This window comes from Corvus brachyrhynchos, unplaced genomic scaffold (genome assembly GCF_000691975.1).
Source record: "Corvus brachyrhynchos isolate BGI_N302 unplaced genomic scaffold, ASM69197v1 scaffold544, whole genome shotgun sequence".
In the NCBI taxonomy this organism is placed as follows: domain Eukaryota; kingdom Metazoa; phylum Chordata; class Aves; order Passeriformes; family Corvidae; genus Corvus; species Corvus brachyrhynchos.
The window spans coordinates 48,340-61,839 of record NW_008238325.1 but is presented as its reverse complement, the minus strand read 5'-3'; the positions used below and the strand labels follow the sequence as shown (position 1 = coordinate 61,839).

The 13,500-nt window shown below is 46.9% G+C and overlaps 1 protein-coding gene across 1 annotated transcript in view; it reads left to right on the top strand.

Moving 5' to 3' along the window:
* The window catches only part of LOC103615708 (multiple epidermal growth factor-like domains protein 6), a 180,217-nt gene that overhangs the window by 126,798 nt on the left and 39,919 nt on the right, over positions 1–13,500 (top strand). The window contains exons 10-20 of the mRNA XM_017734403.1: positions 1–54; positions 2,433–2,555; positions 3,419–3,541; positions 4,490–4,642; positions 6,936–7,067; positions 9,598–9,726; positions 9,920–10,048; positions 11,159–11,293; positions 12,281–12,415; positions 12,858–12,983; positions 13,279–13,410. The exon at positions 1–54 is cut by the window's left edge and continues 60 nt beyond it. Of these exons, the coding sequence (XP_017589892.1) occupies positions 1–54; positions 2,433–2,555; positions 3,419–3,541; positions 4,490–4,642; positions 6,936–7,067; positions 9,598–9,726; positions 9,920–10,048; positions 11,159–11,293; positions 12,281–12,415; positions 12,858–12,983; positions 13,279–13,410 (1,371 nt within the window). The remainder of the gene's footprint in view (positions 55–2,432; positions 2,556–3,418; positions 3,542–4,489; positions 4,643–6,935; positions 7,068–9,597; positions 9,727–9,919; positions 10,049–11,158; positions 11,294–12,280; positions 12,416–12,857; positions 12,984–13,278; positions 13,411–13,500) is intronic.

The window sequence follows — 13,500 nt, the reverse complement described above, 5'->3', positions numbered from 1 at the left end:
GCTGCCCCTGCGACCACGGCCACCGCCTCGGCGGGGACGGCAAAACCTGCACAGGTAACCCGTGCTGGGAGCAGGGAGCAGGTGTGGAGGGGCCCAGGGAGCCTGCAGGAGCTGTCGCTCAGGGAAATGCCTCCCCATGCCTTCCCTCCTTCTGCAGGTGTTAGTGAACGGGTCCTCTGGCTGCTCCAGCCTGCCTGGCTCTTCGGGCTCGCTGGGATGAGTCACTAACGAGGGGAGGGAGTGGAAATGACACTGGTGCATCACCTGTTACCATGGCCGTGTCTCACCGTGGGCAGCCCAGAGGCATCACAGGACATTGTTTCCCTTCCCTCCTCAGCCATGGCTGGCAGGAGGTTGGCTGTGGCTGGGAGCAGCGGCACACCTGCTCTGAAGCGCTTCATGCACAAACTCCACTTTGTGTCACAGAGGCTGCTGTGTTTCCATCAGATTTGCTCAGGCATGAGGTTACACTTCTGCCTGTGAGAAGTCTCACTTGGGAGGTGAAAGCAACAGAGTTAGATTTGGGTTTGTTTTGAGAGAAGAGCTTAAAAAGTCATTCATGTTTTAAGCAATTCTGCTATGAAATTTTTTTGTGTGTGTTTGTTTTGTTTTGTTTAAGGCTTTTGCCATGCAGACTGTATCTCATTCTGCTTTGGGCTTGCTGTCAGTATGCCATTACGATTTTTAAGAATAGCCAGGAAGAGAGGGGGGATGGAAAAAGGAACAGGCACCACAAAGCAGTGTACTGAGATATGAGATGATGAGAAGAGGTAGAGAGTGGGAGCATTGATGAGTGAGAGGCAAAATGAGTCTTGCAAGGAAAAAAGGCCAAGTACAAGGAGAGAGGAGGAGGAGGGGAGCACTGAGGGCTGCAAGGGCGGGTGATGATGGAAATTAAAAAGCAAAGCAAAAAAAGTTTGGGAGGCAGATTTGGAGCCAGAGCCTCAGGGGTGGGTGGGTTACACAGTCTTGTCTGTACAGCTGACAGGAGGCAAAGCAGCCTCCTGCCCACATCCCACCCAGCTCAGTGACCAGAATTCTGCTGGGGATTTCAGAGGGAAGCAGATACTCCAGAGACAGCAAAGGAAGGGGGAGAACACAGGGGAAGTCTGAGGACATGAAAAGTTGCTCCTAACAGCAAAAATCTCCTTTTTGTTGGGAAAGGAGAGAACACTGACGAAGGCTGAGGACATGAAAAGTCGCTCCTAACAGCAAAAATCTCCTTTTTGTTGGATGCAGATTTTACATTCCTACAGAAACAAGGGGCTGTTGCTGGAACCCAGAGCGAGGCATTGCCTGATGTACTGCAGAGGAGCTCAGCTTGTGACATTTCTGGAAAATACTGCCTTCAAATAACCTGCATTAATCATTTTCACACTGACCTCTTCACCTCAATTGATTAATTACATTTTCTTTCTCCTGTCCGTGTTTCCTCATAAAGTTGGTGCTCCTTCCAAGGTTAATTGAGACACTGACCTTTCCCATGTGCAGCTGCTCAGCCGGGCCACGTTCAGAAGCATTTTGCAGACTCAGCATTGACAAGGTGGCCCTTGGATGGCCACTGACCTGCTCAGCAGCCTGACAGCAGCCAGGAGCCTGCAGTGCACAGATAACAGCTCAGCTCTCCTATCTAATCACCAGAACAGTGGTGTCAATACCAATTTCTGAATGGACACAGAGCAGGAGGAGGCAATGGGAAATCAGTTACCAAAAACTACAGTTGAACCTTCCAGGCTGCTGCTGTCCAGCAAATGCCTGGTTGGATCAGAGCATTGTTAGTTTGCATTCAATAAGATTGAGTATAAAGAAATCTCAGTGGTCAAATGTAGGTTACTGTTAAACAGAACATTTTTGAGGGCTGGTGGGTCCTTGCTGTTGTCTCTTTTCATAGAACCATATAATATCCTGAGTTGGAAGGGACACACAAGGATCATTCAGTCCAACTCCTGTCCCTGCACAGACACGCCAACAATCCCACCCTGGACGTCCCTATGGGTGTTGTCCAAACCCTCCTGGAGCTCTGGCAGCCTCGGGGCCGTGCCCATTCCCTGGGGAGCCTGGGCAGTGCCCCAGCACCCTCTGGGGAAAAAACCTTTTCTGATATCCAACCTAAACCTGCCCTGAAACAGCTCCAGCCGTTCCTCAGGTCCTGTCCCTGGTCACCAGCGAGACCAGCTGGTGTTTTGTAAATCCCCTCATGGCAGCTCAGGCTTGTGGAGGAGATGCCTCTCCCGGGACATGGAGGGTCCTGGTTGCTATGGGAGAAGGCAGAAGGCAGCTGCTGTCAGGATTCAGGATTCAGGCAGTGTTTATGTGGTTGAAGGAAGAGGAAGGTGTAAAGTGGTGAGTGCTGCAGCACAGTAGCTCTGAGCACAGCTGTGGCAGCAGCTCAGGGTGTCTCAAGGGCTGAATGTGCTGCCCTTTCCTTGCAGAGGTGGACGAGTGTGAGACTGGAGAGTCCTGCTGCTCCCAGTTCTGCATCAACTACGCGGGGGGCTACGAGTGCGCCTGCAAGGCAGGGTTCCAGCTCAGCGCCGACGGCTGCTCCTGCGACGGTGAGTGCGGAGCCAGGGAATGGGCTGGGCTGCAAGGGACCGTAGAGGTCATCTCATTCCACCCCCTGCCACGGGCAGGGACACCTTCCACTATCCCAGGTTACTCCAAGCCCCATCCAACATGGCCTGGAACACTTCTAGGGATGGGGCAGCCACAGCTTCTCTGGGCAGCCGGGGCATCATCACCCTCACAGGGACAAGTTCTCTCCTAATATCCAATCTAAACCCTCTTCCTTTTAGTTTAAAGCCATTCCCACTTGTCCTGCATCATTCCATGCCCTTGTCAAAAGTCTTTTGGTATCAGTGGCTCAGTCTAATCACAGCCCAGGGTAGAAGAAATGCTGTCAAAACCTTTTGCAGGGCTTTGTGGGCACTGCCCTAATGAGAGTCACTGACCCTGTGTCAGCTTTGCTGATAAGGTTTTGCAAATGTGTAATTTCCACTTTGTGAGGCTGGAATACAGGAGTAACCCAGCAGCCAGAGTGGGGAAGTGGGGATGTGGAGATGAGCCAGCAGAGAGAAAGTTTCCCTCCTCTCTCCATGGACACTGTATATTGATGTGTGTTAAACACTCCTTCTACAAAAGAAGAGCCCTCAAAATAACTGAAGGATCAACTGGGCTTAACAGCTTCAAGCATCTGTTTTCATTCGAGACAAAAACATCAGTGAAGTAATCTACTCCCTGTTGCCCTGAAATGTTTTCATACCTCCAATACCAGAGAGAAATGGAGAGCCCCAAAACACATAAGAAAAATTGTGTTCTCTTATGTATAGAATAATTTGCCAGATGCAGCTGGGCACAGCGTGGGCTCTCCAAGCAGAAGTACTTGCTCCTAATCACCATTTATATCTGGATTTTCTAGATGTGGATGAATGTCGTCTGGATAATGGCAACTGTGACCATTTCTGTGTGAATTCCCTGGGCTCGTACGAGTGTGCCTGTAAGGAGGGTTACAGGCTTGGGGATAACAGATGGGCCTGCGTGGGTGAGTTATTAATACAATTTGAGGGCCATTAAGCATTTCCCACTGATTTAAAAAGTGATTTTGGAGCTGGGATCTTCACAGATCCTGGGATTTTGGGAGCCCAACTTGAGCTATGTCTGAACGTGGCCAGGGTAGAGCTACGTGCAGTGTGTGGATCCAAGTTCATCCTCCAGTAATGGCTTTGGCCACAGATTAATGGCAGATGAACACTTAAATCCCCTGGACATGTTTGAAAACCTAAAGCTCCTGATTTAGAAATAAATACTCTTTTGACACTTTTCTTGCACTATTTGATGAAGTTTAACATCCTGGGGGGAAAAAAAAAAAGGTAGCCAGATTCTGCTTTGATCAACCATGGCAAGTTTTCCATTAGTCAGTGACGTTATTCTGGATTTCTGCCAGTGTAACCAGTCCAGAGTTTAGCAGAGCAACTCAGTTTTATAACCCAAGTTTAGCACCTGCTAAACCTTAAGCCAGAGTTTGATATTCTAACCAACACCAAAAAGAAAGCCAGCTGACTTCCCATCAGTTTAAGGCTCAAATTTTAATGTTTCTGAAAATAAATTGCACAGCCAGCCTCACTTTCTATTTGTCATCTCCAAAACGAGCAAGAGTAATGACCTTCATTAACTAAAAATAATCTCAAACTTCAAGTGAGGAAAATGAATCTCCTCGTTTAATTTTGATTCTCCAGGAGCAGAGTTTTTTTCCAGGAAAAGGAAAGATGGGGAGTTTTCCCCTCTTTTCTCTTTTATTTTTTTGCCTGTTTTTTTTTTGGATAGTAGAAAGTCTGTAAGTACAGATGAGAAAATGCCTGGGCTGGGACTGCCGGCCAGAGGTGTGACTGGAAAACCTGATGGCATCGTAATAGCAACAGGAGATGTAAATGAGAGGCAGGTGCTGTGGAGGCAGCTGGGGTGCTGATGGGCTGTGTTTGTGCTGCCCTAGGTGTGCAGGAGGTGGATGCAGAGGAGGCAGCGGGCTTTGCCGGTGCCCCGGGGCTGCACTTCCGAGGGCCCCCCCAGCTGCTCCGCTACGCGCTCGGGGCCCTGGCCGAGGATGGAGACCCCCGAGGAGAGCTCACCCTGCTGCACAGGGTCGGTGAGTGACCAGCAGGGCCCTGAGCCAGCACAGCAAGCTGGGGACATCGTCTCAGCGGGGAGGATTTGGGGCTGGGCTGGCTGAGCATCAGCAGGAGGGATGAGCGTTAATCCTGCTTCCTGCCCTCTCCGTGCCAGCAGGGGTGAGGCATTACCATGTGCTCCATCCCAAATGGGACATGTTTGAGGAGCCAGGAGGCTGCTTGGATGCGTTGGGAGGGAGGCAGGGGAAAAGTAAGCAGCACAGCAAGCAGTGGCTGGGGGGCTGCTTGGAAAACGGCCCTAGGGGCAGCAGCCAGAGGGATCTCATCATCCCAGGGGTGAGAGGACACCATGGGTTACTGTGATGCACTAAATCCCTTGGGAAATGCTCCCTTTCTCCTGGAGCTGGGAGTGTGTGTCCCTGTTTACAAACCCTTTTTTAACAACCAGAGGCTTTTGGTTTAAGATATTTGCATTTCATTTGTGTTAAAAACAATCCTCCAAAGATTCAGGTTTCCCTTGATGTTTTGGGTGTGTTCCCCAGGAAAAGCACCCAACCCATCCACATATTGCTCAGCTCAAGTGGTGGCAAACAGCACAGGAGCACCCACTGTCACAGGAGGGGGTGCAGAGCAGCTTTGCACCCACCTGGGCTTTGCATGATTCAGTCTTTGCCACCTGCAGGTTCACAACTTTAAAGAGCATTATGAGGTGAAACCCTGTGCTTGCTTTGGTGCTGAGTGCTGGTGGGCCACCAGGGAGGATTTCTTGTTTTTCCTATATATGTCCTGTGATTTTTGTATAAACTCTAATTACTCATCTGAGGACTGTGCCCTACAGGCAAAAATCGGGAGCTGGTCTTGACTTTAATAAAAAAATAACTTACTTTTATGAACAAAACTGTTAAGACCCTCCCAAATCACACAGCATCCAGCCGGACTCAACAACACCGATAACCAACTGGGAAACTGATAAATGAGATAACCACAGGCAAAATTATCAGGCCTAGAAACCACAATCAAATATTTATTGACCATTTTTTGCATGTTTTATTTATATTTAGCCACAGAAATTTGGGTGTTATCAGTCATAGCTGAGCAGCTGCACTTCTTCTAAGGTTCAAGCTTTGCAGCATGCAGTGGTTTGTAGGAAAAGGTGGTGGAGGAAAGGCACTTTAAATGGTTTAGTAAGTTCTTTTACCTCCCAAATAGTAATTTATTGCTTATACTTTCAGACATATTTTTGGGCTGCTGTCTATATTATAAAAAAGCCTGCTTTAATGGTAAGGTGGTGCAAGTAATTAAATATTTTCTATAGCTTGAATGACTTTTTAGCGTGAAAGCATGATGTTTTTAATGGTGATCTGTATTCTTCTCCTGAAGTATGAGTTTGTACCCTCTTCCAAGTTGGAGCACTAGGATTCTGAATGTCCCTGAAAGCTTGGGCATTTGTTCAGCTACAGAAAAAAGGGAACAGTTGGGTGCTCAGACCTAGAGGAAATCTTGCCTCACAGAGAAAATTGTTGGTGAAAAGAGACCAGCCTGTGACTTACTGTAGGCTGAAATAAATTGCCAGCTCACTTTCAGGTGCTGCTCAAAATCCCCTTCCAAAAAGCCTCCAGCCACAGCCATAAAGCCTCGAAGGCACAAAGCTGCATGGATGGAATCTTCAATGCCACTGAAGTATTTTATCAGACAGTCACATTTATTTTCCAAGCCTGTTTCAACAAAGAGAACATGAGGTTGCAAGGGATAAAAGGGGGGTGGGGAAGGAAAGGGGAAAAAATGCATTTTCATATCAGGTTTCCTATACAAAACTCTTCATATCCATGAAGAAATAAGGAAGTGATAGATGTGTATTTTGCTTTGTTTCCCTAGAATAACACTCAAATTAGGTGGTTGAAAATATCAATGAACCCTGTTTAAATAGCACCACATCCACTTACTGCAATAAAACAACAGGGATAGCCTAGCAAGATGAGGAGTCCCAGTAAATGCTTCTAATTATATACAATGTTATCAAGCATTAGCTGCAAATTTCCTTTTTCTGAAGGCAAAACACTTGCTTTTAAAAAGTAGCTTGAAGTGCTCTTCGCTGGAGAATTACAGCATTTAGGGGAGTAAATTCCAGCTGAACACCCAGCTTTCCTTTTCCTTAGAGTCAAAAATGCGAGGAGGGAGATTCAGCAATGCCCATTTCACTGTGCCTTTTGTGCTGACCCGGCAGGGTTTGCAGCCCAGCGATAGGTACGAGCTTGCAGGAGCGTTTTTGTCTGGCTGCTCACTCAGCCCTGTGTGGTTTTTTGCTGTCAGTGTGCCTGGGTGACACGTTTGGCCAGGACTGCAGCCTGAGGTGTGAGGATTGTCTGCACGGGGGCCACTGCAACAGCGAGCGCAGCGGCTGCGTCTGCCCGCCCGGCTGGGCTGGCATCACCTGCAACGAGAGTGAGTACAGGGGCTTGGAGGGGGAATGATCCTCCTGCAGGGTCTGTACAGCTGGGGAATGGGGGTAACCTCTGGTACTTCTCATCTGTGAAGCTCCCCAAGGAGCACAGCTGTCTCACAGTCCGATCTATTGTGCTGGGACGCATTAAATAGGAACTGTAGGTGATGCCGTGGTTCACGGAGGGCCCGGCCCCCCGGTGCAGGTCAGGGCAGAACCATCCCCCCCCTCCTAAATATTTCGTTGTTGTTCATTCCTGTTCACTCTGCTGCTAAAAGCTGCCAAAGTTTGCCGGCCATGCTTCATTCCACAGCTTGCCTCTGTGACTTTCAGAAGTCTGTCCCAGCAGTTGGTGTGACAGTCTGGGTGGACATGTATGCTGAACTTGAGTTTTCCCATTGTAGCATCCCACAACACTGCCTTTTAAATTTTTGTTCTTACATTTTCCTTTTTTTTTTTTACTTACCCTTTTTATTATTAGCATCACTTTCTTGGAACAGTTAATTTTTCGTATTTGAAATCATATTTTTCAGAATTCTATTGCCAAGTCAGTGCCCTTTATAATAGCTTTTCACTCTCCTTACTCCTGTTTCCTGGCAGAAGATCTTTCTGATTCAGAAGTATGTGTCAAAACCCATTGGAGAGAGAGTGGTGATTTCTTGATGTGCTGTTCTTCATCTGCAGTTTGGCAAAACTTGTCTGCTGCTTGTCTGAGACATCATACAGCACATTTCCTGTTTGAGATGGGTCCCTCCATTTCGTGGTGTGTGACATGATGGCCCATCATTCTCAGAAAGTCTTTGCTGTCACTGGTGAGACAAAGAGTCGATGAAAATTTATTACTTGACATCAGTAGACAGCACTCTTCAGGTTAATTGCCATCAAGATTGTTCAAGAGATGTCATCATGTGGACAGAAATGTAGAAAAATCAAGCAAGTGATTGAAACCAACAGTCTGCCCGTGGTTATTTTGGGAAACTGATGGTGGGTTTGGTTTGTAAACACTGGGAGCAGCTAAGAGAATAGGAAATGGGGAGGATTAAAATCATCATTTCCAGTCTGTCTGAGTTCAAGGTATCAAGTTAGGATATTCTTACTTCTATTCCTGTTGTGCTGGTGGTTCAGGATAGATTATAAAAATTTCAAGGCAGTATCCAAAGTCTTTGGTTCATTTCATAAATAACATTTCTGATGTATATTTGCAGTAGATATCCATGCACATAATCTAATGGAATTCACCTCTGGAATTTAAAGAACTTTAATAGGCCTGTGTTATTGAGCTAAACCTGCTGTCTGATGAAGACAGCATGGAAAGCGATAAATACAATACCTAATCTGTATGAATTAGTCATATGTGATAGCTTTCACTCTTTTCTCTTGCTTTTTTTAATACACAGCATAATTCATGGATTTAGGATAAGCAGGTTTTAGGGTAAGCTAAAACAGTGGAGAAAACTGGAACTAAATTTCTCTAATAATGCACCAAAGAAGCCGAATGGAAATTGATGTGAAATGTCAACTTTCTTAATGTACATTGATAAAATGTCAGTGAAGTCAGATGACTCCAGCAGCTGTATTCACTCAGCCAGCTCAGGCTGCAAACAGCAGAGCAAGGCTTTATCTCACAGTTTGTTTTTGCTGTTGTGGATCCACTGCTGCCATGATCACCTTGGGAATTTCAGAAACTACATTTGAAAAGCAACATATTGTTTTCGTAATAGTATTTGGGAGAGAAAAAAGAATGTTTAAAATATTTATCTCCAAGTATTCCAAGCTGTGCTCCGTTGTTTAAACTTTGGACTTGACAGGCAATGGTTTTTGAGCTGTGCTTTGTGGGGAGGGGAGCATGTGCAGGGGAGGGTTGGATACATGACAGTACTTCCTCAAGCTTGGTTAATTCAGCATCCTTTGAGATGTTCTAGTAAATATCAGGTGGATGTGCATTGCTTTATAGAAGAATATAACTTTGTTTAGAGCCTGCTCAACTGAAAGGACTCTCTCCTTGCTCAGTTTTCACAGAATCACAGAATCAATTAGGCTGGAAAAGACCTTTGAGACTGAGTCCAACCTATGACCCAACACCACCTGCTCAACCAGACCATGGCACTGAGTGCCACATCCAGTCTTTTCTTAAACACCTGCAGGGATGGTGACTCCACCACTTCCCGAGGCAGCCCATTCCAATGCCCAATCAACTTTCTGTGAAGAAATTCCTCCTGATGTCCAACCTAAACCTGCCCTGGTGCAGCTTAAGGCTGTGTCCTCTTGTCCTGTTGCTGGTTGCCTGGGAGAAGAAACCGACCTGCACCTGACTGCACCCTCCTCTCAGGGAATTGTAGGGAGTGATGAGGTCTCCCACGAGTTCTCCATACTGAACACCCCCAGCTCCCTCAGCTGTTCCTCACAGGACTTGTGTCCCAGAACCTTCACCAGCCTTGTTGTCCTTCTCAATGACCGAAGCCTTGTTTTGCTTCCCTTGCAGCAGAGGGGAAGGATTTCTTGGTGTGTTCATGCTCCCTGCTGTCTCCACAGCCTGTCCCCCCGGGACGTTTGGCAGAGGATGTGCCGGTGTCTGCAAGTGCCAGAACGGAGGCTCGTGTGACCCCGGCACGGGGCAGTGCCACTGCCCGCCCGGCGTGCTGGGCCAGCTCTGCGAGGATGGTACGGCTCCATCTCTGCCTCAGCCTCTCCACTTCTCCCCCCTTGTTCCTTTTAAATAATGAACAAAACAGGGGGTAAGAAAAGCCAGTGGCTGGCGGGGCTGCGCAGAGCCCCGGCTCAACCACAAACCACTTTGGGGTTGGAGCTTTGACCTGTGGTAGCTGATGCCTTGCCGTGTTTGTGCACTCCAAAGGTTGCCCGAAAGGTTTCTTTGGGAAGAACTGTAACAAGCCATGCAACTGTGCCAACAAGGGCCACTGCCACAGACTGTACGGAGCCTGCCTGTGTGACCCCGGGCTCTACGGCCGCTTCTGCCACCTCAGTAAGTCCCCGGCGTTTTTCGGATCTGTTTAATGTGTGCACAGCATAACAGTCGGTGAAAGATTCCACATTGTCTAAAGAGGGCTGGCAAAAAGGAAGGAGAGTGACTTTTTGCACAGTCAGACGGTGATAGGACAGTATTTACTAAAACAGTAATGATTTAGCTTAGACGTTAGAAAAAAGTTCTCTGCTGGGAGGGTGGGGAGGCCCTGGCACAGGGTGCCCAGAGAAGCTCTGGCTGCCTGTGGATACCTGGAAGTGTCCAAGGCCAGGTTGGACGGGGCTTGGAGCAGCCTGGGATAGTGGAAGGTGTCCCTGCCCATGGTAGAAGTTGGAAAAAAATGGGCTTTAAGGTGCCTTCCAACCCAAACCATTCTGTGATAAAATGAGCAAGACTTTGCGTTCTGCAATGGGCTGGGAGTAGCAGGAGGGCAAGACTTTTGATTTGTGTCAGGAAGCCCCAGAAGCTTCATTAATCTTTTCCTCTGGTGATTAATCTTTGCCATAAGGACTGAAATTTACTGATGCTCAAAGGTGAGGGTTATAGGTGGGGTGGACAGGTCAGCATTTGGGTTATTGCTGAGGTCAGAATCTGGTTGGAGCTGGTTAGTGACTGCTGATGAGTTGGAGTGGGAGCTGGGGAGCAGCAGGGCTGGCTGGGGCAGGATGAGAATCAGACATTAGAGGGAATAAAAGGAATTAAAACAAGAACCTTGCAAAATAGATGATCGAGTTTCTTTGTACTTACAGGTTTTGTTTGTAGAATTTGTACAAGATTGAAAATCTTCCATGTTTTATTTTGTTTGGGGTTTTATTACGAAAGCTTTTGTCTTGGGGTGCATTCAAGTGTTTTTTCATTCAGAAAATGAGCTGAGTTTGCTTTGAAATGTTTCTGCTTGACATGAAGTGAATGCCCTAACACAGGAATCATGTAAACTCTTTTTTCACCCACCCACATGTGAACCAGCACTGCCGTAGGAATGGAGATGTACTTGCTGGAAATGAAACAGAGGTTTTGCTTCTTGCAGCAGTTGCATTCTGCAGCAGTGTGCAATTTCAACCAGCTCCTACATAATCGCAGAGCTGATGCTTCCTTTTCTTGTGGCTGCAGCCTGTCCCAGGTGGGCCTTCGGCGCGGGCTGCTCGGAGGAGTGTCAGTGTGTGAAGGAGCACACGCTGGAGTGCAGCCCCAGGAACGGCTCCTGCACCTGCCAGCCTGGATATCACGGCAAAAAGTGTCAGAAAGGTATCACACACAGCCAGCTTCCCCACGTCTGCTTGTGCCTTTGTCCTAGTAATTTCTCATTCTTCCACCCATCTGCTTTGTTTGGCTGCTGCTACTCACATATTCATATCCTACTAATGATTTTGTGGGGTTTTAACCCTGCTAGGGTTGCAGGGACATCGAGGGGAGTAGAGCTTAAGAACTGCAGGACTTTTAGCCTGATCAAGTGACAACAGAAATCCAGAACCTGAATTCTAATACAACCCTAAATAACAAAGATTGTGTGAGGCTTTGTTTTTGTTCTGTGCTTTTTCCACACAGACAGTAAATAAGTGGCAAAATCTGTGTTTTATGGCAGCAAGGTGATTTGTAAACAGGTTCAGTAATGCTGCTTTTCCTTCAGATTTGCAGCTCTTTGAATTCAACTTATTCTTTGTAGTTTTTGGGGGTAGTTCAAAGAGAATTCTATCCCATATTCATGTTTGCATGTCTCAGTAGCCCTTTCCAGACAGCAGTGGAGTATAACAATAAAGATTCTCCCTTCAGATTTTTCTCTGAGCAGGTGGGACTGTGTTGGATTTAGGACAGTAGTTCTGGTGGGTTTGGTGGAGAACAATAATGACAGTATTTAATATTTTTATCATTCTTGGTGATGGGCTCATTTCTGTTAGGGAGCATGCCTTGTCCAGCACTGGCTTTGTACCAAGGCAGAGAGCAGCAGAACTTACATACACGTAAGAAGAGAATTCTATAATGGATTTAATTTAATATATCCTCAAATATTCAAATTAAAACCTTAAGCATTCTGCCACTCTGTTTCTGGTTTATATTTAAGCAGTAACCTCTTTGAAAAGTAAGTGTGTACAAAGTACACTTCAGCAACACCTCCAAAATGTACATTGTAATATATTCTCTGCAAGTTTCTGCCAAATTACTTTCTGATTTTTGTTCACTTTTCTTAACTTTTCTGTTTTCTTATACATGTTCTGTGTCTGCTTCTATTTCTAGAGTGCACCCCGGGGTTTTATGGGGCTGGTTGCAAACTGAGGTGCAGCTGTCCTCCTGATGTTCTGTGTGATCCTGAGACAGGAGCCTGCAAACATCCTTGTCCAGCTGGGTTTCATGGAGAAAAATGCCATTTGTGTAGGTACTCACTGCATGTTTCCCTGGGAGATACACTTTGGATGGGAAAGCTTATTCAGGAAACTTAGGTTCAGATATAGAGGTTGCAGAGAAAAGATGCCCTTGTTGTTGATACGAGTTGGCAGTTCCTCACTGGAACCAAACTGATATTTGGAGCCTGGCAAATGCTGTCTCTCTCTCTCCCTCCCTGCAAAGGTCGAGGCACAAGGCTGAGGCCAGTTACCCAAACTAACATTTGTCCAGCTAACAATAGTTGCTTTCAAAGCTTCAGGCTCAGATTTTCCAGGGCTCTGTTGCAGTTAATTACAGACCACCAGTTGCTCAGGCACTAATGCTAACACTGATCACTTCTACCAGCACAGCTCAGTTTAAAATTGGTGGCTGTGGTGCCTCCCTATGTCTTCAGAATGCTTCTAACCATGACTTTGGGGTTTTTGTCCAGCTTGTCTGCCTGGCAGCTTTGGGATAGGCTGCAGGCAGAAGTGCAGCTGTGGAGGAGCACCGTGTGATCCGAAGACAGGGCAGTGTGTTTGCCCAGCTGGGAAGACTGGTGCTACGTGTGAGCAAGGTGTGTGAGGTGCCTGGCTTTGGAAGATGTGATAAGAAGTAGAATTTTGCTGTTTCCCAAACCAATAAACAGACACACTGTGGTGGAAATTGGAAGAGAGCCTTTGGTCTCTCTTTAGCTGTGTTCTTGTGTGCTGCAGTTTAATGGCAGGGCTGACAGGCCTGTAGGTCTATAGAGATAATATTACAGCTCAATTTTGCTGTTATTTTTTAATTCTTTAGGGTAACAGCAGAAATCTAAAACTGTCCTGAAACAGAAAATGACACTGGTTACACTTCATGTGCTTTTTCTCCAGATTGCCCAGATGGCCAGTGGGGACCAGACTGCCAGAACTCCTGCGAGCCCTGTGCCAACGGGGGACAGTGCAACAGGGAAACTGGAGCCTGTGACTGTCCCCCTGGCTACACTGGGCCAGCCTGCTCTGCCAGTAAGTCCTTGCACCAGCCTTCCTCATGAAAAGAAATTCCCCCCAGATTGAAAATTCAGGTTATGGTTTGATTTCTGCCTTTTTACTCTT